The sequence below is a fragment of the Xiphophorus hellerii genome, chromosome 4 (assembly GCF_003331165.1).
Source record: "Xiphophorus hellerii strain 12219 chromosome 4, Xiphophorus_hellerii-4.1, whole genome shotgun sequence".
In the NCBI taxonomy this organism is placed as follows: Eukaryota; Metazoa; Chordata; class Actinopteri; order Cyprinodontiformes; family Poeciliidae; genus Xiphophorus; species Xiphophorus hellerii.
The window spans coordinates 17,235,301-17,260,359 of NC_045675.1; the positions used below are offsets into that span (position 1 = coordinate 17,235,301).

The 25,059-nt window shown below is 37.8% G+C and overlaps 2 protein-coding genes across 3 annotated transcripts; one reads left to right on the plus strand and one right to left on the minus strand.

Annotated features, from left to right (window-relative positions):
* Window positions 1-520: 520 nt before the first annotated feature.
* Window positions 521-19,271, minus strand: dhx38 (DEAH (Asp-Glu-Ala-His) box polypeptide 38). The gene is made up of 27 exons (XM_032560448.1): window positions 19,022-19,271; window positions 17,780-18,114; window positions 17,475-17,662; window positions 17,096-17,257; window positions 16,843-17,005; window positions 16,456-16,574; window positions 16,297-16,367; window positions 16,036-16,191; window positions 15,127-15,288; window positions 14,742-14,849; window positions 14,201-14,322; window positions 13,970-14,107; window positions 13,638-13,824; window positions 12,574-12,759; window positions 12,318-12,458; window positions 11,880-11,990; window positions 11,551-11,667; window positions 11,347-11,454; window positions 11,119-11,231; window positions 9,997-10,205; window positions 8,154-8,308; window positions 6,367-6,522; window positions 5,991-6,125; window positions 5,459-5,584; window positions 5,274-5,369; window positions 4,092-4,213; window positions 521-1,790 (listed from the first exon to the last, which is right to left on the minus strand). Exons 2-27 carry the CDS (start codon window positions 18,109-18,111, stop codon window positions 1,709-1,711), a joined length of 3,765 nt encoding a protein of 1,254 aa, XP_032416339.1. The 5' UTR covers window positions 18,112-18,114; window positions 19,022-19,271; the 3' UTR covers window positions 521-1,708.
* An 882-nt stretch (window positions 19,272-20,153) lies between these two features.
* cyb5b (cytochrome b5 type B) lies at window positions 20,154-24,772 on the plus strand. Of its 2 annotated transcripts, none has more exons than XM_032560450.1 (5): window positions 20,154-20,641; window positions 21,433-21,561; window positions 23,167-23,193; window positions 23,291-23,322; window positions 23,457-24,772. In XM_032560450.1, the coding sequence occupies exons 1-5, from the start codon at window positions 20,450-20,452 to the stop codon at window positions 23,545-23,547; spliced, it is 471 nt and encodes a 156-aa protein (XP_032416341.1). In that variant the 5' UTR covers window positions 20,154-20,449; the 3' UTR covers window positions 23,548-24,772. The 2 variants fall into 2 exon arrangements, with proteins under 2 accessions (XP_032416341.1, XP_032416340.1); XM_032560449.1 differs by having other exon boundaries at window positions 20,156-20,641; window positions 23,454-24,772.
* Window positions 24,773-25,059: the final 287 nt, after the last annotated feature.

Sequence of the window (25,059 nt, forward strand, 5' to 3'; positions counted from 1 at the left end):
AACTTTTTTTATGTTGGTATGTTCACTCAAAAAAAGTCAAAACACGCATTTTTGGAGACATTGTCAATAATTAGATGAGAGAGAAATACCTAGAGGGCTATATAAAATCATTTACTGTTTTCCTAATGTATAATCTGTTGTGGCAAAAACCAATTAATTTTAATCCACATAACTTCCCAATTGATCATTATCCACAATTATTTGTTGAAGTCTTATTTTCTCTACTGCATAATTAAGGTTGTGGCAGAAGAAAATAATTCAGTTGTTGGCATGCTGGCATGTGCACAGCTGAGAACTTGTAAATTAATCACCCACCGTTGTTTACTCTTGCTTGTGCATCTGTAAATATAAATCACTGAACCTGCAAGTAGGCAATTTATGGGCTAAATTTGCATCGCTTTCACTTATTAAGTTATCATTTGTGCCACCGCAAAGCCAACCTAAACGTGCGCACATTAATCAAATATCACTAAAAAAAAGACCTTTGAGAACCTAAAATATTAAATCAGATTGTCTGAGATTACAAAAAAATACGTAATGTTTATTTTCTTCCATTTACATCAATTGTTAAAAGAAGCATGAGATAGAAGAACAAACACAATGTTTACAATTTATCCACAGCTGCTTTATATTTCAGCCAGGGATGAACCAATCAACTGGGCACAGTTCAGAATCAGATGTTCTTCCTTGATCATCTGCTTTTTCCTCTATTCCTTAAATGCAACAAAATAACTCCCCCCATTTTCAGTCTTTAAACACACCAACAATCAACATGTAATTTTTTTTTTTAGATGAATAAAAGCCAGATAAAGGTAACACATTAAAGCTAAATGAGGATTTTTTTTTTAGCTCTTGCATTTTCTATTGCTACTTTTATCAAAGAATTTGCACCACATTTCCTCTTGCAATTCTTTAACAAATAAAAAGAGAAGAAAAACTGGCTTTATCTAGGAAAAACCTGATCTTTAATCTCAACCACCTGAGAGAGCAGGGAAGGGAGCCCATCAAAATGATTCACTTGAAAACTATTTTTCTTCAGCACAAATTACAAAGCAAAAGGTTTGTTTGTGTTTTTAAGTTAGAGCCATGAAACTGTAACGGCTAACATGAAGAAGTAGCAATGCTGCAGTGCACTACTTTGCTGGAGCGAGTTCAACACCAAGAAGAAAAAAGGTCAACCATCAAAGCCTGCATGACAGTTGTGTGCGTTGCAATCCAGCTGTATGGGACAGTACAGTTAGAATGACGCTTCAGTCTGTGGAGAAGCCCTTCAAGGTGACAAACACTGTTCCACCCACCACACAAGAACTACTACACAAAGAAGCAACACTGAATTTGTTTTTTTTTTAGTCTCTGACAACAGAATTAAGAAAAAAAAAAGATTTTAATACAACACCTAGTGTAAAATAACTTTTTGTCAAGCAGGCAAATGTCAATGTTGAGCATATAAAAAGAGAACGAACATAAAAACAGTGGTTCTTGTGTTCCTTTAGTATCATGTGGCCACTGAAGGTGGAGGGAGGTTCAGTGTTGTTTAGGACTCATACAAGCCTTATGCAAGTTCTCACTCTTGTGGCCTACACATGAACTGCAGAAGAGACCAGAGGGAGATGGAAAGTGAAATGTTTTCTTTTTTTGTGGATGTTGTTGTTGCGCTAGTGTGGTCCAGATTTGAATGGCAGTGTCTTCTAAGAAGTCGAGGTGAGTTTTACAGTCCAAAGCGGGCCGGGGTGTGTCTGGGTGTCATGGGTGCCTCCTCTCTTCTCCCTGGTGTGCAGATTTTCACTGCCCTAAATCAAGAAAGAGGGAATAATAGCACATGAGACATTTATTTACTGAAATAAAGTCATATTTATCCGCCTGCTTCATTCTTCAATCCAAATATTTCTTGCATTGGAGACCAGACTGGAGTTTCAGAAAATAAGTGGGGAGGAGGAGGATGTGTTTGTGTAGCAGGATGGGAACATTTAAGCAGCAGGACAGGAGAGTGAAAAGGCAGAGCGGTGTCTCAGTGGAAAGTGTTGGGACATGGACTCTGATGTCTCTGACAAAACAATCCATCATCTTTAATTACGTGACAATGACACTGCCCACACTTCCCTCATCTCTCCCTCTTGCCTACATACATGTAGCAATTACACCATCAGGGCTTAACCTCCTTTCTGCCACTGGGGGCTTTTTCACCAAAGCTATTCTTGTGATATTCTGGGACCCCCCTTAATAACTTGGCAGCCGTTCTCTCTGAGCTTCACCATTAATAACAGGCTGAATTAGCTGAACAGCAGCAAATGTGTCTCATCTTCCAGCATTTTGTTTGAAAATTTGGTTTCTGTGAGTTTAAGTCAAATTTGAGGCGTTTTAAAATCTATTTTGACCTAAATTAAGACCTAATAGATTTTAAAACCTACATTTAACTTAATGCATCAATCCATCCATTCAAATTTCTGTGCATGTCTAAAGTGAATGAACAGTACGACAAGAATGGTTAGATTTTTGTTGACCCTAAACACCAACTGATACCTTTCTTCAGTCTATTGCTTCTCTACATCAGGAGGATTCTGGTGTAAGAGCCACCATCTGCAGCAGGAGCTACAAATGTTGGGATAGACAAACATCTCTCTTCAAGAACAAAATAATGGAAGCAATTAATGAACAAATACTAATCAGCTAATGAAATTAAAACATCTGCAGAGGTTTCCTGAGCCTTCCTGGGTCAGGAGCTCTACACTCAGAAACTGACTGTTCACAGACTGTTGTATCCAAATCTATTCATAGAAAGTTTAAAGGAAAGAAAAAGTGTGTCTGTAAACCATAATCATCAAAAATAGCAGAAATAAAGGTGTCTAAATAATCTATGTAATAAATAAGTTTCACTTTTTGAAAAGAATGATAGGAAAGATTGAAATTGTCTATGATATTCGATTTATAATCACATTTTATCGATTTTCCAAGTGCCAAAATATTCCCACCCCTTGTCGCTCCTGATTACTTTGGGAGATTGTTGTGGATCCCTCTATAGAAAAAATACTCCACAACTGGGCACACATCTCTCTCCTTAAGCGTTGCAACACTGGGTAGGAATGTATCTAATACTTTCACAGAAATGCCTAATTTGCCTTTTCAAAACAATTCACATCCATTTAAGATTTTACTGTATTCCTCCCAACATCGATAAATAAATTGAGCTCAATTTATTTATATCAAAATGAAAAAATGTTGAAATCTATAGGCATAAATTTAATATTTTTATTTGTGCAAACATTGTTGGTATAATTAGCTATTACTATTTGAATCAGATTTAAAAGAATCTCCCTTTAAATCTAGTCCAGAACTACAAAGGCCTCATTTCCCTTTCGTCACACAAAATGGTTCTATATTTCTGCCCAGCTCTAGTCGCTGGGCTGTTTACTAACTGATAGGAGGAAGAATGATGATGAGCAGCTGCCGGATCAAGGGAAACCAGATCAAATATTCCATCCTGGTAACAGGGAGCTCAAACAGACGACACTAGTGAGACCTGCAAGAGGACAAAGAACCAACACACACCCAAGAGAGCTTTCAACTTTATTACCAACTTCCCCCGCTTAAATCTAATTTTTAATCCTAAGACTCCGGTGTGATTATTTTCAACGTATCTGTCACACTAAACTCGGAGCAGATAAACCAGCTGATTAATTAACAGTAAAAGTTCTTTTTAAATCAGTCTTTATAGCCCCATTTCTCTGTGTGAGGCTCGCAGATGGGTGTGAAATTAATTTTTTGGTTTAATTTGAAAACGAACGTTCCCCTCCTTTTCTCTGTTCTGCTGTGGCACAATTTAAATTGCTGCAGTAATGGGGGTCAGCCTGGAGTCAATATTATTTCTTTTTGTCTCGTCTGGAGGGACCAGAGGTGAGACAAGCTCATCACGAAGAGTGAGAAAGGTGGAGTCGAGAGAGTGGGAGAGGAGGACGGCGACGGCAGGGTGGAGACGTGGGTAGGCAGAGAGGAAGGTAAATTAAACCTTTCTAATCTTGACAGTGCATGGCAAATGAGAGGCCGAGAGGAACGCCTGCTAGTTGAGGGCTATGTGGTGAAGACGCTTCACTTACCTCACACTGCCGGCGTTGCTCTTTTTCTCCTGCTCCTCTCGACGCGCCCTCAGCTGCTCCTGAGCCAGGACCATCTCCTGCTCCATGTTGCTCAGCTCCTCTTTGGCCCGCCGACGGTTCTCCTACAGGAGCAATGCAAACAGGTGGAGGAACACAGGAAGTATTATTGTGTCAGTGGGTAGAGTAGCAAAAAGTTCCACTGTGAAACCTGCGTCTTGGCACTTATGTAAGGGTTACTTTGAGAGAGTCCTCCCAACAAGACATTTGACACAATTCTCAGACCCATTCTTCACCTGTAGGGCAACAGCAAAGCTTCACTGCAACTGCTTCTCCTTAACATGGTGGATGTTGACCTTTGAAATTCTCTAAAGCTGTTATAATGCCCTCCAAATTTCCCAGATACAATGTTTTGTACCACCAGTGCAAAGTGAGCCTAACTAAAACACTATAGATTCAAAACGATGCGTAGAGATGGGTAAGAAAAACATGTCAGATTTCAATCAACTGGTGCAGCTAATATTAACTGATATTTATTGAATTTCAAGCTTCAATGAAATTCAATAATGTAATATATTGTGCAGCCCTACTGTAGAGTATATTGAGAGAAGTGAAAGATGCACATATTAAACCTTTATGCAACTATTTGAACATCCTTTTCCAAATCCATAGTTTGCAACGATCACTATGATTCCATGAGATTTTGATTCCAGGAATTCATTTTGAATTCATTTTGAGAAAAAGTAGCGTAGGATAAAATATTTTATTCAAGAGGAAAGAGCTTCCATTCTTTTACATCTAACTTCACCATGTCTGCATAGATTTACTTTCTTGGGTAAAGATCTTCTCATGTTGAGGGAACAGCACAAAATGTTATTGCTAGGATAGTAACCCTACCCTAGACCTAAATCCTAATATACCTTTGCAATTAAGAGGTTTTATATTTTTAGCAGTACTGATCACAACCCTTGGACATATGTAACAAGTAGCAACAAGGGACGTGTGAAAATTTGCTATTTATAAACGATATTACAGATGTAGTCACAAATAAACAGTTCTGCCATCATTTGGGAGACAGAACATTCTTGCACACCTTCACTGATAGAAAAATATCTACGAACATTTTACTTTTGTATTGTAGGCCAAATTTGAAAATAAATGAGCATCAACCTTTCCCAAACGTACCTGTCTGCTCTTTCCTGCATGTTTGATGCTGTAAAACATGGGTCCCAGCTCCGCCAGCCACTCTCCGTCCACAGCAGTAACACACTGCATGTACTCCTGCAAAACAAAGCACACAGTTCAAAATCAAAAACATCTATAATTGATGTTTTTAACTTTATTGTTCTTTTGCTTTCGCATGCGTTTACCTTTGTAGTCATCACAAGCTCGTGGTAGATGATGTAGTCGGGGGTGTAGCCCATACCAAACAGGGAGCTGGTGGGGTGGAGGTGGCATGGCATGCCTGTCCTCACGTTCACATATTCACCAATGCCCTGTGAACAAATATATGCATAAATAACTAATAAACTGCAATACAAGAGTCTGTGCCGGAGTTTAAATGTGCCTGCATTTCAGGGTGCACCATAAGGTCAAAGCAGAGCAGGTCATGCAGGCTAATTTGCTTCTCAACTTGGCTTAGACAGCAGACGAAAAGAAAAATCTAAAGTATATCCAAGTTTAATATGATTGCTTGGTTTGGCTGGCTACTCGTAAGTCAAACTGAAAACCATGATTATATAGTCATGACTTTAAATTCCCTTTCAGATTTTAGCGTTGTATTAATGTGAGGCCAGGGGGGATATTTCACCACTCTGTAATTATGCTGCTATAAATCTGCCACAACTGGCCGCCGCTGGGCCTAACATATTAACTGAGGAGAACCCGGAGCGCAAAGAGTACCTTGAGCTTGGCTGCCTGGTGGAAGTAAGCAGCACAGATACACTTTCTGATGATGTCCCAGTCTGAGCCACAGGACATAAGGTTCATCTTCTGCTGAACCATGATGTCCTTTAACTGGGAACGCACCTCACGCACCTGAACAAAAAAATACAATAAATAAAGGAAACACATTGGGAGTGGAAGTAAAACCATTAGCACCTGGAAAAACAGATAAAAATCTACACTGGCTACATGATGTTATAAAGGACTACATGTGAAAGTCACATGAAATGGGCTGGAAATGGAAGTATTCACAAATTAATCTGTACAATTCACACATAAAAATATTGTGCAGTGGGAATTTAACAAGTTTGGATGAATAACACACAAGTCTGACCTTGCGCATGGCCTTGGTGTGGATGAAGTGATCATTGCACCAGATGCTGGAATAATTGTTGTTCTTCCACTGCATGTAAACGTTCAGGTATGTGAGGTGGTCGCTCTCAGGGACTGAGAACTTCTCCCTCACCTGGTCGCTTTCTTCCTCACGACCCTGTAGAGGCAAAAACGTTTTTAGTTCAAAATAGATCTGAATCTCAGAAGGGAATAAAAATAGTCAGACAGCTAAAATTCAAAAGCACATGCAGATACGTTGCTATTCTGCACTAAAGGTGAAAAGATTAACAGATTTAGTGAACAATGTGTGAAAATCACTTGTGCATTCATCGTTAAAATTACCCCTCCTAAGTAGTCGCACACGCACGCACGCACACTAGGGGTTGAACCAATTAGTCGACTAGTCGACTCTAGGACGTCTCGCGAGTTTTTACATTTCATGTCGACTAGTCGCAGTCATGTGATTGCCGGTGGTGACAGCCTGTGCTGATCTGACAGCACAGTATACGTCACAAGACACAAGAAAAATAAGTTAATACATTAGTTTAAATGATATGTAGATGGATGCATATTTGTGGTTTTACAGTGTTTTTAAAAGGAGATGGAGTTGCAGCTGCAGTCCACTACAAAACACGAGCCGTCTAAAACTCGCCCCCTTCCCGCTAAGGATGTCACTTAGCCGGCTCGCGAGTGTCTTTGTCACGACGATCTAACTAATACATTATGATGTTATGTTGCTGATTAAATAAAGATCTGTGGTAATGACAGCTGCTGATTAAATAAAAGCCTGTAGTTGGTAATGACAGTGTATACTTGTCTGACATATATATAGCCGTGAGTTCGTGCTAAGAATGACACTTCGTGCTTAGAAGTGTCATCAGATCAGCTGTCAGAAGTGTATGACACTCTGACAGCAGATCTGACAGAACACTGGCTGCAAAATGGCGTGACATTTTTCCGTGAAAACGGGTAATAAAGCCTGTACGTTACTCCAAAGCTTTGCGTCTTGCGTTGCTATGACGTCACAACGACTAGTCAACTCGACATCGACTCGACTTTTATCATGTTGACGACGTTGACTAGAAAATATCTTAAATCGTTCAATCTGCTGAGTCAGCAGAGCTTCCTGCCGCGCATCGGGCGGAGGAGAAGCAGGTGGTTTCGTTGAATTCAGCTGTAACCAAACGGGATCCGTTCATAACAAGTTTGGCTTGTGATGTTCCAAAAGCACCATGTAGTCAGTGTGATAATTTGACTCCTATAGTAACTATCCAGAGATCATCAGCATCAGCCGGTGTTTAGAAAAAAAAAGTCAGACCCGACTTTGTGCAACAAACTTTTCCCCGCTGCTCACGAAGAATCTCCATAATAGACTTAGTAAAAGCAGGAGAAGGGGAGAGTGTGTGTGTGTGTGTGTGGGGGGGGGGGGGTCAATATTTGCCGTGAAAATAGCTAATAAAGCCTCCAAGTAGTTGTGAAGGGTTTTTGCGCTTACGTCACTATGACGTCACCGCGACTAGTCGACATCGACTCGACTATTATCATGATGTAGTCGACCTTAAAAAATATGTAGTCGTTCAACCCCTAACGACACACACAAATTACACACTTAATCTACATTACTGCAAATTCATACTAAAATGTATGCATGTTGGGTCATAACACACAGTATATGACGAAATGTGGCCCCCAGTGTCCAGATGTGACACTGGTTGTTTTCTTGTCTGAGTCTCACTTTTAGTACAAACAAATAGAAAGCTACTAAATACCAGCTAGCAAAGCACAAACCTTAGGTCTGTAAAAGATGGCTGGCACAGACAACATAGAGACGATGATGAGGATGTCTGCACTGCAGCCCATGTCACAGGACACAATAAGCATCTTTGAGAGGGCGGGGTCGAGTGGAAACTCCACCATCAGACGCCCCGTTGGGGTCAGAGCACCTGAAGAAAAAAATAAAAACAGGTATAACATTACAAGTGTGAAAAGGAATGTGAAAAATGCTGGAGAGACAAACATTAAGAAGACTGACAAGCTTCTTTTCTATCTAAAATCTGCTGGCATAAAGGAAGCATCACCATTATGTGACATTGATCTATCAGAGCGACAGGAGAGAAGGAACTGCTGACAGCTTAAAATACTTTTGGCAATAAAAAAACCCCATGAGATTAAAAACTTTACCGTTTCTGATTCAAATGATTAAACGAAAGAGTCTAAGAAGCTTATGATGAGGAAAAGCAAAGTAGCAGAGCAGCCAGTTTAGGGCAGGTAAGCCTTAATCAGAGATAATCTGCTGTTAACACACCATACAGAGAATCATCAAAAGTCTCCTCTTATTCTCAAATCCCTAAATCCCCAGGAATCTGGCTAAGGATGAGATAGAACTGAGACCCAACCAGTCAAATAAAACACGGGATCAGAAACTAGGCAATTACTCCCCTGGCTAAACCTCACAACTAACTCCTCCAGGCCCGTCTGTGGAGTCAGCATCATCGGTGCAGCATCCTGCCTCCATTTGTAGCATCATTATCAGTCTGGGGAAACCCAAAGTGCCACAAAGAGGAGGAAATAAACCCTAAGAATCTCAAACTTTATATCATCATCATTAAGCAGCATTTCGCCTGCTTACTGTACATTTACAACCAATTACAAGGATGAATGATATGTCCATGGTAAAAATGTTTAATTACAATAATCATATTGCTATCAAACTATATTTAGTAAATTTAAATTTAAAGATTACAGAAATGTTAATTAGCAAAGTTAAGAGACACTATTAATGCATGAAAAAGCAAATTTATTCCCTCCTGGGCCTTTGAGTTTCAGCGTTTTTTTGTTGAGTGCCATCATATGTTTAGTCTCACAAAAAAGATCAAATGTTTGCAAAAGATGGCCAAATCCTCCTGTTCTGGATATGAAGTAAACAAGATAAGTGCAGTATCACTGACAGCCACTAGAGGTCATCTACAAGCCATCTATTTTTTTTTTTTTTTTTTTTTTTACCCCTCCAGGGGGTCTCTTTGTGGGCTCTAGTGTCCCTTATATGAAAGTAGGCTGACAGGAAAGGGGGAACGAGAGGGGAGAAGACATGCAGCAAATATTGTCCGGGAGTCGAACCCGCAATGGGTCGCGCTATCCCCTACGCCACCACGGCAAGCCATCTTTTCTCAAATAAAACACCACGTGAATAAATTGCTCCCAAAGGTTAGTGTGCTGAGCTCAACTGAATCATCATGTTAGTGGTCACTGTTCAGGTCACTAAATGAAAATTAGATCACGTGATGATTTTCTGCCAAAACTACCACTTTCCAGTTCAAAACTTTTACCCAAACAGGATTTATGCTCTGCAAAAATATTAAAATTGTGAAAAACACAGTTTTAAATAACACATGTAACATTGTAGTGACAAAATAAGGTATTTATTAGAGGTTTATTGTTGTATTGGTCTATAATTTCTTGAAATCATACTTGAAAAATGAAGTTTTAAATAAAATTGACTATTTCTTGAAAGGGGTAAATACATTGCAGACATTCTTGTCTGAACCAGTGGAAGATGCGTCTTAACCACAAAAACTGAAAGATGCAACTGATTCGGTTTAGTTTTTTCCAAGTGAAGCCACTGTTGACCCACCTGTGTTGTCCAGAGCTCCCAGGATCCAGAGCTGGTACATGGAGTTGAGCATGTTGTCCTCAGGCGGTGGATCCATGAAGTGGAACAGGAGCAAGTCCTGGACCCCCAGAGACTTCAACAGCAGGACCACATTGGCCAGGTTGGTTCTCTGGATCTCTGGGATGGTGGTGGTCAGCATCTCATTCTTATAGGCACTCTGAGTGTAAAGCCTTTGTGGAGGAGAAAAACACCAAATAAACTTTACCACAGTGGAGGACATCGTACTGCTATCTTTTTCACTGATGTTTTTTAAGGAAATGGTCTGTTTTTGTACAAATATACAACACAGTTTGTCAGTTTTTCTATTATCTAATTTGTACACTTTGTAAAATCTTCATCTACATCTGTGGCATAACTGTATAGTTTTTCTTACATTGTACGTTCTGTATGCTGTATTTTTTTAAATAATTGTACCAATTTTAAGGCATATCTGTGTACTTTCTCTTTGGTGACGATATACTGGATTTTCCCATTAATGTTCTATTCTAATAATTTTATAAGGTGTGAATGTTTCATGTGTGAATCCCCACCCTGACCAAATGAGCCATCTCACGCATTCACAGCAACTCAAACACATCAAATCTGCTTAAAGAAAATCAGCCTGAGGTTGTTAGGTTTCTGGAAGGGCAAGTGGATGAGATTTATTATAAAATATGAACTTTCAAAAGTAAAATACATATCAGTGTCACAGTCTTTTCTGTAGGCAAAAGAAATAAGACCCCTGTGACATATTTGCCCAGTTTAACTAGATAAAAATCCTCAGGGAATCAATGTCTGCTCTCTTCTCTGCATTTGCATCGAACGATCAAAGAGGGAACCAAATAATTACATTTGATTCACACTTCTTAGTAAGAAAGAAATCGCAATTAAACACCATTCCCTACATTATTTACAAGTAATTTTGTTCTACAAGATTAGAACAAATAATATTTACATTTATACTTAAAATGCTTCAACAAGTTCTACTAAGGAAAAATTGGCAACTTTAAAAAACATGAATTGAAAAGCTAAGCAGCAATTTCAGCTCAATGGCTTCATGAATTGCAAGTCCCCTTTAAGAGCTGGTGAAGGCTTGAGAGTCACCTGTAACACTGGCCTGGTCCTGTACGCCCGGCTCGGCCGGAGCGCTGGTTGGCATTAGCCTGACTGATAGGGTAAACCTGGAGAGCATCCATACCGATCCGAGGGTTGAAAACCTGTCAAATTTAAAAAGATTTCAAAAAGGGGTCGAGTGAGTAATTCATGCTGAATATTGTCTCTATTAATATTGTACACAAAAGGAGCAAAAAATGACATCCAGGCTGTAAGTACCTTAAGTTTGCAATAGCCTGAATCCACAACAAACATGATCCCATCCACAGTGAGCGACGTCTCTGCAATGTTTGTGGCAACAATGCATTTTCTAACACCATCTGGAGCCTTACGACGCAAGATCAAAATAAAGTCAATACAAAGAAAAGTAGCACACAGACGAAATGCAAAAAAAACTAATCAGCTGTGGTGATTGAGGCAAACCTTCTGGAAGATCTTCGCTTGGAGATCAGAAGGAAGTTGTGAGTAAATGGGCAGCACAGCCAGTGGAGGAGCGTTCTCCAAGTCTTCCAGGCGTTCCACGATCTGGTCCGATGTTACCTGGAAGGAAAACAAAATCACATGCAAGCTGCAGATACGACTACAACAAAATGTACGTATAAAACAACTATTTTACAGTCAGAGTTTGAAGAAGTTAAATTATGTTTCACCAATCAAAGAAATGTGTTTGAAACCTCTTAACTTGTCAGTAACAAAAAGGTGTAATTAATAGGTAATAGCATCTGACACATCATCGCTGCCAGATAATTTACCTCAATATCTTCCTGTCCAGGCATAAAGATCAAGATGTCTCCCACCATCCCACTGAGGTGAATCTGCAGAGCCTGCTTCACTGCAGCCTCAACATAGTCCTCCTGTGGGGTCTACACAATGCCAAATAAAGACAAAATAAATAATAGAAACAAATGATGTTAAGAGCCAACTCAAACATTCTTCTAATTCACACCCTAAGAAAAGATAATATTCTAAATTTAAAGCGATATTTTCCACTTTTCACCAAAGAAAAGATGAAGCTAAATCAGGCCTGCCGACCAATGCGATACATTTCAAATTGAAGAACAATGTTTTCTGTACCAAAGTTGGAAGTTTTAACTTTTTTTCTTTTAAGAAAGTTACAAACGACAGGAATTTCTGCTCTTGATTACAGTCAGTAAAATTTCATCGTGTGAAAATTTGTGATTTTAACATACCTTGCTGAACAATATGTCAACTGGAAATGTTCTTCCTGGAATATGGAAAATAGGCACATTGCCAAAAAATGCTGCAAATTTGTCCGAGTCCATAGTAGCAGAGGTCACAATGAGCTTCAGGTCAGTTCGTCGAGATACAACCTGGCATGAAACAGCAAACATGACTGGAATTAGAGCTGAACATTTCAAAAGAAAGTTTTTCAATCTGCACATTATATGTTTTTTTTCTTTAACATGTAACACCAACAGTACTGACCTCCCGCAGCAGGCCAAACAGCACATCTGTGTTGAGGGAGCGTTCGTGAGCCTCGTCCATAATAACTGCACTGTAGTGATCCAGGTCCGACTCCCGCAGAGACTCCCTAAGCAGAATCCCGTCAGTCATGTACTTTATCATCGTTTTCTCCGAAGTGCAGTCCTCAAAGCGGATTGCGTATCCAACCTATAAGGAAGGAATATTCAAGATGTTTTCTTCCTTCACCAAATCAGATGATACCACAAGGCAAGTATTGAAAATTGTATGATGTTTGTATTTAAATAACATACTATTTCCATGTTTCCCATTATCCCATGATTTTTCTTACTATGATCTTCATTCTGCTCACACGTCAAGTACCACAAATGGTAGTTTCCTTTTCCCCCACTAGATGGCAGTATTGTATTACAATAACTACTTAAAAAATGTATATGGCTCAAATTTATGAGACAAATTATAAAACAAACATTTTTTTGTGAAGCTAAATTGTTACTTTGTAATGCAAACACCTATGAATGGCTGCCACTTTCATTTCCAATAGAATATATCGCAATTATTGAACACAGATTGAGGACTTTTGAGTTCTGACACAAACTCAAAAAATTAAACATCAGATTGAGACATAACTAAAAAGAAATAATAAAGCAGTTTCCAGGAACAATGTCTAACTTTATAAAACTAAATATTGTTTTCTAAATATTTTTACTTATTATAAAGAAAAGGTTAATTGCGAAAGCTGTGTAGCCATCTAAAATATAAATGGAAGCAGGTATTTTAAGTGCAGCTTCTGTAGAAGCCTAAACTCTCCAAATTCTGATGATATCCTGAACCTAGACTCTTTTAGCTGCTTATATTTCCCTTCTTCATCAGTAGAAATGATAGAACTTTCATCTGAAGCCCCGACAGAAACAACCTGCATTCAAGTCTAAACCTGGAAAAATTGGTTACTGGATATTTAATCCGGCTTCCTGTTCCGACGACAAGCCCAACCCACTCTGCATCCTGTGAGAAAGCAGCATGAGGGAAACATCAGTGTGATAACGTAGACCCAGGTTCTGTCTCACCTCCTCTCCGAGGTTGGTGCCGATCTCCTCGCTGACTCTTTTGGCCACACTCATGGCGGCCACTCGTCGGGGCTGAGTACAACCCACCATCCCGTAGCGAGTGTAGCCGTCTTCATGGAGGTACTGAGTCAGCTGGGTGGTCTTACCGCTACCCGTTTCCCCAACAACAATGACGATGCTGTTGTCCCTGTAAGTTGCAGTTCATGTAATGATGAAACGGTTACAATAACGGTAAAGATCTGATTTGATTTAAAACAACTTTTCATAAATACTGTGGATGAAACATGACTTAAGGAGAGCAACGACAACATTATATCCTTGAGTATCGATACCTTATGATATTGAGAAGTTGCTGCCTGACGGCAAAGATAGGCAAGTACTGCCTCTGCTCCAGAATGCTCTTCTTCTTAGCAAAGTCACTGCTGGCTTCACTCTTCTCCTTCATGTGCTCAGCAAATTTCTGATCAGCCCTGTGCAATACGAAAAGATCATTTATTAACATGAGAATTTTAAGAAATTCACACAAAAATATGTTTGAAAGCTAAAACTGACAGTCCATTCACCTGTAGTCTACTTTGCCATCCTCTCCCACCACTTTGCCTCCAGGTTCTTCATCCTCTTTCTTCTTGATACCCATTATATCACCTAACTTGGTGCCTGCCAATTCCCAGTGTTTGTGCTGTGCCTGGAAAAAGATGGAAAATTAATTGGAAGACTAATAAAATATTAGTGCAGCCTGTAATCAAAGAAAGAATTACATTTTCATAAAAACTCTTAAAACACAGAGAACAGAGCATCAAATGTTAAGAAAAATGTTTAACAAATATGTAAACCACAAAAGGTGTAACAAATATTATCCAGTAATATCAATTGGTAAGAAAAGACATAAATTTAGCAAACTTCTATTTTGACATAAAAATCAATCATGATAGGCTGTTCACTTATAATTCCCCCCTGTTGTTTCTTTTGCTTAAGGCAACAAAAAATAAACTAATCATCTGGGGTTCGTTTCTCTTCTGAACTGCTGTTATGTATGTTGGTACACTCCTAAAAACAATCTTTTACAAAGTGACGTGTCTTTTCCTCGCTGCAGACCCAGATTACCTTTTTGCGTTCCTTTTGCTCACGATGTTTACGGACAAGCTGGCTTCCCTTTCGAGAGATGATGGCCATGTCAGAGGTGGGATCTTTCACAGGGACGATGGGCTCTGGCTGCATAACAAAGAAAAGAATAAAAATCACACATGCATACAAAGAATGAAAAAAAATGTAATTCAACACAAACAAACTGCCATGTAGAAAGCTTTTTTTTATAAAAACACATTACACATCAGAATATTTTCAAAATTAGGTACATCTATAAACTTTGCTGTAAATGTGATAACTTTGTTAAACTTGTTGAGTTGAAGAAGAAGAAGCAAGTATGAAATAGATTTTAGAAATCACAGAGCCGTTGGAATCTATAGAAACTGATCTAATTGTTGGTTACCTGCTTAGTGAAAACTATTCTTCCATCCAGGAAAGGAGGAACCAGATTGTGAACCAGCAGGTGAACTTTAGCAGCGTTGTCTTCCTCAAAGTCTTCATCCACCTCCAGCCTTTGCACAACACCACTGGTCAACATACGGTTCGTCTCCCAGCGTTCGTTATCCTAAAGGAAGAAATGAAGCAAATCTACAAATTAACTCAGAGCTCCTGCAAAGTGTTAATGTCAAAACTTAATACATTCTCCAGACTCAGATTCTCAGATTATTCTAGCTGTTTTAAAAAATGTCGTTTTAGTTTAACTTTATCATCATTACAACTCATGAAACAATGTAAAATGAAGCTGATTTTATATTCAGTTGCATAGTAAATGACTGTTTTACCGCTTTGCTGGTAAAACAGTCTTTTACTGTTAGATCATCACAGTATAAATAAAATCTGTACTAAGTAGACATACAGTACATAATCTGGAATGGGTTAAAATACTTTTTATACTGATCTTCCTTTACTCAAATCTTTAGATCTATTAATCCTTTTAAGTTGGTTGTGAAATTAAAAAACAAAAACAAAAAAACAATGCCATGTCAGTGCTTTCTTTAGCATATAAAATCAAACCAAGTTTAAGAACACAAATTCTAAGAGTGTTTAGAGGGAAAAAGAAAGAGAATTTTGAATAAGTGTGCTTTTATCTTTGGTCTATTATACAAACTGAATTAGCGTGGAAGCATTTAAATTTTTAGTCTGGCAAATAAAAAAGGGAAGGAAGCCAGGTTAAACAGGCCCTCTTCCAAATTTGTACTGAATCGAAGGAAATTAGATGTCTTTTCATTCTCAATTTTCCCATATGTATTCAAACTTAAACATTTTCAAATTCAAATTTAGCCCAAGTTTATCTGGAAATGTGCGGTTTTACCTCATTGATCTGTCGCTTCTGAGCAGATATTCTTTTTTGAGTCTGCTTCTGGAGGATCTGCTCTCTCTTTTTCACATATTCTTCAGAGGTGGAGGTGAAAGGGTTGTGAAACTCATCATAGCCTTCGTCCATCATGTACCAGTCTCTGTCAGCTTGCTTTAATTTAAAGCCACAATAATCGATTAAGCTCTATCATTGGCAAACAAGAAATATGTTCTGCAGTGTAACTAATATAACTAGGAATAACGGTATGAGTCTCACCTTTTGGTCCTCCTCCCACTGTTCTTTCTCATCCTCATCATCAAAAGCTATTCCTCCCTCATTTTTTTTGCCTAAAGGAAACACAAATAAAATTGTATAATATTCTGTCACCAAATATTGCATTGGAATACAAAACAACTTGAACTTAGACAATAATACCTTTCCCTTGTGACAAACGAGGTGTGGAGCCTAAATGCTTCCTATCATTGGCCCACTCGTTGTACTTGTAGGACGGGGTGGGCAGGGGTGTGTCATCAGTGTATCGGCCTCTGACTGATCTGAAAAATCACAGAAGACAAATGTTCCTGAGCAGTTGCACATTGCACAAGGGGCAGGATCACAATTTTAATGATAATTGTAATTTTAAAAACAAAGAAAAACTGTGAATCATGAGGAGGTAAAAATGGTAAAGTTAGGAAATAAAACAATATCTGAAAACAACAACAGGACTAAGATTTTCAATTTATTGAAAAACAGCTGGCCAGTGTGAAATTAAAGCAATAGTAAATGTTCAGGGTCATGCAAAATGAAGTGAATGACAGTTACCTGTCCCTCCTCTCACTCTCTCGCCCAGAACGATGGCTTCTTTCAGAGCGATCGGACTCTCTGTGAGAGGGGGCAGGAGATGGAGACTCCCACTGGGAATGCCGTGAGCTACCATAACCACTATCGTCCTCATCCCAGTTAGATCGGGAAGGTGTAAAAGCATCTATATAAAGACAAAAGGAGTTGAGTCAAACAACTAAACAGGAACGTTTTAAATTTTATTTTTATATGAAGACAAAGAAAACAAACTGACCTCGGGGGCGATTCTGTGGTGTCGCGGGTTCGTCTCTCTTACTCCCTCTGCTGATGCGTTCGGACCAGCCATCTCGCTGTGAGCGCTCACTCCTCTCACTCCGTTCCAAGCGCTCCGACCGGCTGCTACTGTTGCCCCGACTATGTCTACTGTCTCGATCATCTGTCAGAGAAAAGGGAAATTCAAGGTAAAAACGGGCAAGAAATTAAACTTTCGGATAATGTCGATCATGCAACACAACCAAGTAAACAGCACAAAATTCACAAAGCACACAGATTAAGTAGGCTTTATCAATGTTTGAACTTTTTTCTCATGTTCCACACTAGACTGTAATCAAATGGCTGTTCTCATTAAAAACATAAGTGGTTTCAGGAATCACCTCTCTCACTCCGTCTCTCCCTTCCTTTATCTTTACTCTTTTCTTTGTCTCTGGTCTTGTCCTCCTTGGAGGAGGCAAAGACTCCCTGCTCACGCCTGTCTTTTTCCCGCTGCTCATGCCGGCGTCTGAACTCTTCGCTGACGCCTCCAGGATTGGAGGGAGTCTCAGAGCCTGTAACACGGTACTTCCTGCAGGCAAAAAAAAAAAGATACATCAAAAGTAGTTAATAGCAGTTACTGTGCTATATATGTAAGACTTAATTAAAACAAAACAGACATTCCTCCAAATGTTTTGCTATAACTTACCTCTCTTTCTTTGTGGCACTACTTGTATCATCATCCTCCTCATCATCAGACCCAGAGTCACTTTTACTTTCCTCCCAGTCTTTGTAGGAGGAAACTTTTGACTTCTTCCTGTTTCTTTCATTGCCATTAGACTCTTCTTGCTCTTTCATCTCCCGCTCCTTCCTTTTCTGCGCAGCCAGCAGGTCCAAGCCCAGCAAAGAGGTGCGTGGTGTAGGTGCCCGAAAAACATGTGGCTCTGAAGCAGCGCTCTTCTTCTTTACTATCAGACCTCCAACTTGAGCACCTGGCTGAGTCCCTTCCAGCCTATGCATGGACACATCATCGTCATCCATAATCTATGGGAAAATATCAACATACAGATCAGGTGAAAATCTGCCATTCTATTTGACTTTTGCTCGTTAAAATCAAAGTGTTGCAAATTCATTTTTCAGACAAAAATGTAGTTAATACACATTAACATTAGGTTTGAGCAGCTTGAAATTGGTATGGCCCAATAAACTTTAGTAATAATACCGCAATCTAATGAAATCTCTATACTTACATAAAAACGGAAAACAAGTTCAATTTCTCACCATCCAACAGAAAGTGAGACTCTAAAAGTTGGTTCCCCAAGAAACTATGGCTCTGATTTTGTAAGAGTTAAATGTCACATGGATTTTTTGATTTTATTCTATTCTTCTTTTTTTTTTTACACAAGAATTAAATCTAGGCACCAAAATAAGTACAAGCGCACACACACAACCAGAACTCCCTCCCCACAGAGTCTCCCCCCAAAAAATACTAAAGACTCACATAGATATATCAAATCACTAGTTAGTTTTGGGTCAGTTATAAAAAGTCAAAATGAATCACTGGTTTAATAACTTTAAGAAATAAGGTTAGTTGGCCTTCAGTTTTTCTCGAAAACATGCCACTTATCAACTTTTTAAACTCAAATACATTACATTTGTTCTGCAAATTCAGCTTTTAATTGAGCATGTAATCGCTATAATTCATTGTAGTATTATATCACATTACTCTAATTTACCTATTCCTGCTAACCACAGCATTTTAAAGTAAAATTAAAGTAAAACCATCTGCATCAAATTCAATCTGTTTCTGAGTAATAATGAATACCACGTCTTAATAAGATGATGTAAATTCCCAGTGTCATACCAAATATAAGCATTTAAATCTACATATTAATGTTTAAAGTATTTCCTATAGCCCAGGATAAATAGCTGATGAATCGATATATCTTACCTTAGTTTGAGAAGCTAATGTTAGCTAGTCACAATAAAAGCAACAACACAGAAATAGCTACGTATTCCCTTGAGCATAAAAATCCAAAACCTCTTAAATAAAAGTCATTACTTCGTAGTGCTCTAGTGACAAGAACGTACAGTGGAAATACAGAATTAATGGCGTCCTGGAAAATAACTAAATCGCTTTCGTAAACCCAACGCGTATGTTTACAGACAGGGAAGCAGCCATATTTCTCAGTTTTCTTCTGCCGCTGCAGTAAGCAGAAAAAACGCGCTACTGCCACCTACAGGGCATTAGAATAAGTTGACAAGTTGTGAAACATTTGATCAATGCTTTAAAATTAGTTGTATGGAATTTGTTTTTATAAATGAATTGAATTAATTAGTTTTTGGATATGCCACATCTTTGATAAAATGGATTAAGACTGCGATAAAAAAAAAAAGATTTGTGAATTTTCTTGTTTTCCCACTTCTGCTATGTATGTCAATTTCCTAGGGATCGAAAAAGTAGTTTCTAGACATTAATAATCAATTATTCACTTCTAACTGATTAACCCTAACACCCCGCAGATCTGCCTTTGAACGCACTGAAAGAGAAGGGAGACAAGATTATGCCTTATCTTGTGGTTGTTTATCTGACCTATCAACATAAGCCATATGTCTTTAACCACAACCAGAGAACTGGAAGCTTCATTTTGGTGTAATTTACTTTGTGTTACTTATACTTGTATGAAGAGGACGAACTGGGGAGATTTTAAACGACACGATAAACAGGGGAAACCGGTCTGAGTTTACTCTTTGTCAATATAAATTGACAACCATAAAGCATACCAGACACACACTACGATATAGTCGCTGACTATGTTCAGCATAAGACTTTTTTTCAGATTAGAGCAAAAAAAAAAAAAATCGGATTTGTTTGTATAAGTCAGGTACATCTGAGTCACTGATATTCTTTTTAAAATGCTGTACGTCACCAACTAACACCGGCGCGGCAACTGCCTAACCGGCTAAGAAATGATGCGCACCCAGAAAAGGTGTAATATCATGATCTGAAAATGCTCAATTTGATTGGCTACCACTGAAAAAGTCACTCCGCTATTGGTCAGTCGTGATGTGTGGGCGTTAGGGTGAATAACATGAACGTCATTGGTCTGTTTCACATGTCTGCTGATGTACCCGGTGTAAATGTTCGATAATCTAACTAAATACATCGGTCAGCCGCGCTAGGTTCGTTTTCGTATCTGTTTTATATCGCTTTTGTTTGTTCATTTGTGTTATTATATCCTTGGACTCTTCTTTCACACCGTTGAACTCTTACCAAAAGGAAGAAAAGGCTCGTCTTGTTGGCTAGCAAGACGAGGTACCGTGGTAACAGACGGTAACAAGAGCTAGAGTCCAGTCTTTTTTCTACTCAAACGTAAGAATGGGAGAGGGAATAAATGAACATACGGGCAGCGGATCTGTTAACACCAACAGTAATGAGAACAACGGAGAAACTGCTGACGGGGGAGCAAAATATTACACATTAGAGGAGGTCCGAATGCATAATATGAGCAATGACACGTGGCTAATCATCCATAATAAGATATACGACATTACAAGTTTTCTAGAGGAGGTAAGAAGCACTCTTTTTACATACACTGGTTGCATTTATTTTGACATCAATGTTCTTTCAGGATCTTTTACGTTACTTGTAGACATGTGACGTGTAAGCTTACTTCCTGAATTTCTGATAATGTCCTGCATTTGTGTGTACAGTTTGTTTCTTGTTCATTAATGCTGTTAACAGAGACAGAATGTAAAGTACTAAGTCTAATTTGGAGTTTCCATCGTGTTTAATGGGATTGTTTTAAGCTATCTCTGTAAAATTGACTAGCACTAAGACATTTTAACTGTTAGGACTCAATATAACAGCTTTAAAGAGGCAGTACTGTAGTAACACTTTTATATAACACATTTCTTAAAACGCAGATTTCTTAAAAACGTTTGTTTTTGAGAGTACCTCCATTATGTAGAGGACCATTATGTCGGTCACGCTCTACACAATGGAGTATATTCTTCCATAATTACCTACCAGAAAGTATGTTCTTACATAATTACCTACCAGTGGCAACCTTCCTGTATTTTAGTGTTTGGGCAACATTCAAAATGCAACCAATGCACCCAAACAACTTTCTTGGGATTTTGACATCACTGTTCATAATTCACGTTATGAAAGCATTACCTTATATAGTAATGTTTTTTTTTAGATTGTTTTTATTTTTTTAAAGGTATTATTTCTCAGGCCATAACCCTGCAAGGTTGGGATAATTGGCCCCATCCTGGTCCTCAGGACCCACTGTCCTGCAAGTTTTCGATATGTCCCACCACATTTAAATGGTCCCTGTTTGCTGCTCTTTGAATTAGCATCCAGGAGGGGAGGAGGTTTTGCTGGAGCAGGGGGGATCAGATGCCACAGAGAGCTTTGAAGATGTCGGCCATTCTACAGATGCCAGGGAGATGCTCCAGCAGTACTACATTGGAGAGCTTCACATGGTAAGAAGACAGGTGGTTTCTTACCTTCTTTTTAGCTATGCTTTGGTTATACTATGAGTACTATAGTCATAAAAAGGGTGGAATTTCATTTGCAATGGATTCAGATTAAATGCCAAACAAAGCATTTAAATTATATTTGGGGAAATAATTTTTCATTACTGATCACACTGTGAGATAAGATCTGAATTTAATCCAGGATATTTACAGTGCATAATATTGTAGTAACTATAGATTTGCAGTGATCAAAGTTTGTCCAGATGCCACAAAATCAGCACTATGTTGTTTCATGATTGCATTCATGTCCATATTATCATAAGAAGCTCCCAGAAAAATGTAAAGAATCGAGTCAGGAAAATGAGGGAATATTAAAATGCAAATTTCACACAAAACGAGTCTTTTCCATTAGATTATTTTCACAGTATCAAACTACCAGTCAATAAAAGCAAACAATTGGTGTTTGCATCTCCTTCTTAATAAAATGGTAACAGTTTGTCATGCATATAGATTGTGTCATGCCTGATTTCAAGTTTTATAAGCTTTTTAAGTGTTGATTTGTCACACTCCCTCACAAGCTTATCATGTGAGCAGCAGTTTTTGATCCTGTGAGGGACAGCGAGTTCTTTTGTGTGTTTTTGATTTTCATCTAAGTAAAATGCTGATAAAAATTTAAAAAGACTTTTCTTTTTTACATGTAATTCCATAATTTTGCTTTTAAGGCACCACATTAAATTTCTGAATCTCTTGAACAAAAACGTTCATTTAATTAAAAAGAAAACTTAGCTGGACATTTAGAGTGGTGTGCAGCTTGCTACTGACGTTTAATGAAAGGCTAAAATTGAGTCATCATTGACGAAAGGTATGATTTCACACACACTGCTCTACCTTAGCTCCAGTTCATTTGGTGACGATTAACAGCAAATTTATACTCAAGGCACTTTGCAAGAAAAACATGTTTTATACTAATCAGATCAAACCACCACAATCTAAACATATAGAATAATTCAAATTCAATGACTTGTATGCAATAAAAATGTAGTTTTAAATGCAAACGATGTCAAATGAAGCCCAGCTGATTGGAGTCATCCATCCCTTCTCTTGAGCAAGTATGTGGCGACAATAGACAGTTGATTGCATTACACAACTTCTCATCCTTAGTAAGGATGTAGTTTGAGTTTAAACCTGCAGAACCCAGATTAGTGTAAATGTCTGTGTGATGTGATTGGCTGGGGGTTGGGAGCACATTCGTATGAAAAACTGATTGAGTTTAATAAATGCTTACTTGCTCCAGCTACATTTACATTTATGTTATAAAAATATTTTTTGTAAATACTGTAGTTTTATAAAACCTGCATGATCCTATAAGATAAGACAAAATTTGACATTGTAAATTTAATGCATCACATATCAGTTTGTAGGTGATGCTTTCTGAAACTTCAACTTTCTGTACACTATTCTTAAACTATAAATATTTCTGCGTCATGTAGTAAGAATTTATGTGTATATTGAATTATTATACAAATTATCTCAACTACACTTTCTTATGTTGACATTATGCTTGTGTGTTGCAACATTAAAAACAGTAATAGTGAATTTATGTGTTTGTAGGAGGACAGGAAGAAGGAGAACACAAAGGTAGGCACCAGTCCACTCTGATCCTCCAACTTTTACATAATTTAAATTTTCGTTTTCAAAACTTTTGTTTGAATTCAAATCATTTCTTTTGCTTTAGGTAGCAGACGCCAAAGATTCTGGAGAATCCAGGTGAGACTGTGTGTTTTATCAGACGTTTCACAAGTTTTATTCTGAGAAGTAATAAATACTATGTTTAGAAATCTTTGTAAATATACGACAGATTGTAATACTAACATGTAATTGCTATGCCTTCTTTTCAGCATCTCCTGGGCCATGTGGTTGATACCCACCGTAGCTGCAGCTGTTGTTGGTGTCCTGTATCGTTTCTTCATGTTTGAACACAAGTCTTCTTGAGAGCTTTATTTCAATCTTCTTATCTGGAGGCCTTGCTTTTTTCTTTCTTTTTATTTTTTGACCAAACCCACTTCATGCTGAAAAAAAAACATAACTGTTTGCATCTTCTGCTACAAGAGAGAAGGAACCACTTCATAAATATTTGTCCTTGTTTTGCTACATAGTGTGCATGAAACACAAAGTCAAAAAAAAAATATATATATATATATATATGCCTTATGCTTTTTATGTAATAATGGCGTTTTTCATAAATAAATGAAAATGTGGCCCACAAGCTAAACTTTGAAATTTATACCAACTAATTTAGCAGTCAAGTGAAAGATTTGTTTTACATGTCCACAGCAAGAGACAACATGACCAGCATTACAGTGTGAAGATAGACAGCTTGACATAAAGCAAATAAAAAGCAGACACACCTTCATTTTATTCTGGATAACTACCATATTTACCCATTCAGTGAGAAATGTTACAGAATTTCATTTACAAGGATGTAATTTTTCCTCAATGTACAGTTATGCTGTCTAAGCCATGTCTGATTGCATCTGCCACTTTTCTCGCAAATACAATCTGTCCAATATATATATGTTAGGTGTTAAATTTTATTTGTTGCATTTTTTAATCATGGTGAAGTATGCTATGTGATTATTTAAGACAGAATGTGCTTTCCCTAGTCTTGTTATATAAAATCATTAAGTAGTAATATTGTTTTAGTGCCCTTCATTCAATCCTTTTTCTAAAATGGGTTACAGATAAAAATTTAGTAAAGATAAAATAGTTCACCATTAAGTTTAGCTTGTTTTATGTATTGTTTGAAAACTGGGGAACTTGCTCCTAACATTTGAACCATAAATGTGGGTCTTGTAGCCGACAGTTGTTTACCATAGATCATCATAATCATCTGTTTTCAGGTCATACGTTCTGCATAGCGTTTAGTTCAAGATGTCTTGAATTTTTTCTTTATTCACAAAAAGTTCTTTAAGGATTGTGGTACTACATTTTAGCCTTTCATTAAACATCAGTAGTAACATTTATCTTCAATTCATACTTGAATTTATCCAATGAACATTTGCTAAGATAAGAGGTACATTTTTGTCATTTTGTGCTCTTTGTTATTACTGAACATCTGTTTGAACTGAGTAGAAACTTAATTATTACATTCAAATTTGTAAACAAACAAATGTATGCAGAAATGGTATGATGTGATTAAAGACATTTTAATAAAAGGCTTCATTATTGACTAAACTATAATACATTATTTCTGCCTGTGTAGTGGAGGAACATTTGTAAAATTATTTTTACACTTTTTGCAAAATCAGTTCTTTTGCAGATCACCTTTTCAAGAAAATAAAATACTATCATAATAGAAAACTACAAAACTTAGATTAATCACTTGGTGGATTTTAATCAGAATGCCTCAAATGTCTTGTCATCTTCACATGAATTAAACTCCGCTTTAAATTTTTTGTAAATCACATCTCAACCTTTTAATTGGGGTGAAAGGTCTAAGCGTAA

Bases quoted from the DNA above. Each gene is read 5' to 3' on its own strand.
- dhx38 (XM_032560448.1), bottom strand. From the start codon at position 18,111: ATGGATGACGATGATGTGTCCATGCATAGGCTGGAAGGGACTCAGCCA. The intron at 17,663-17,779 runs GTAAGTTATAGC...TTTTGCCTGCAG, and splicing joins AGTGCCACAAAGAAAGAGAG to GAAGTACCGTGTTACAGGCT. The intron at 4,214-5,273 runs GTACGTTTGGGA...TTGCTCCTGTAG, and splicing joins ATGCAGGAAAGAGCAGACAG to GAGAACCGTCGGCGGGCCAA.
- cyb5b (XM_032560449.1), top strand. From the start codon at position 20,450: ATGGGAGAGGGAATAAATGAACATACGGGCAGCGGATCTGTTAACACC. The intron at 20,642-21,432 runs GTAAGAAGCACT...TCTTTGAATTAG, and splicing joins TTACAAGTTTTCTAGAGGAG to CATCCAGGAGGGGAGGAGGT. The intron at 21,562-23,166 runs GTAAGAAGACAG...ATGTGTTTGTAG, and splicing joins ACATTGGAGAGCTTCACATG to GAGGACAGGAAGAAGGAGAA.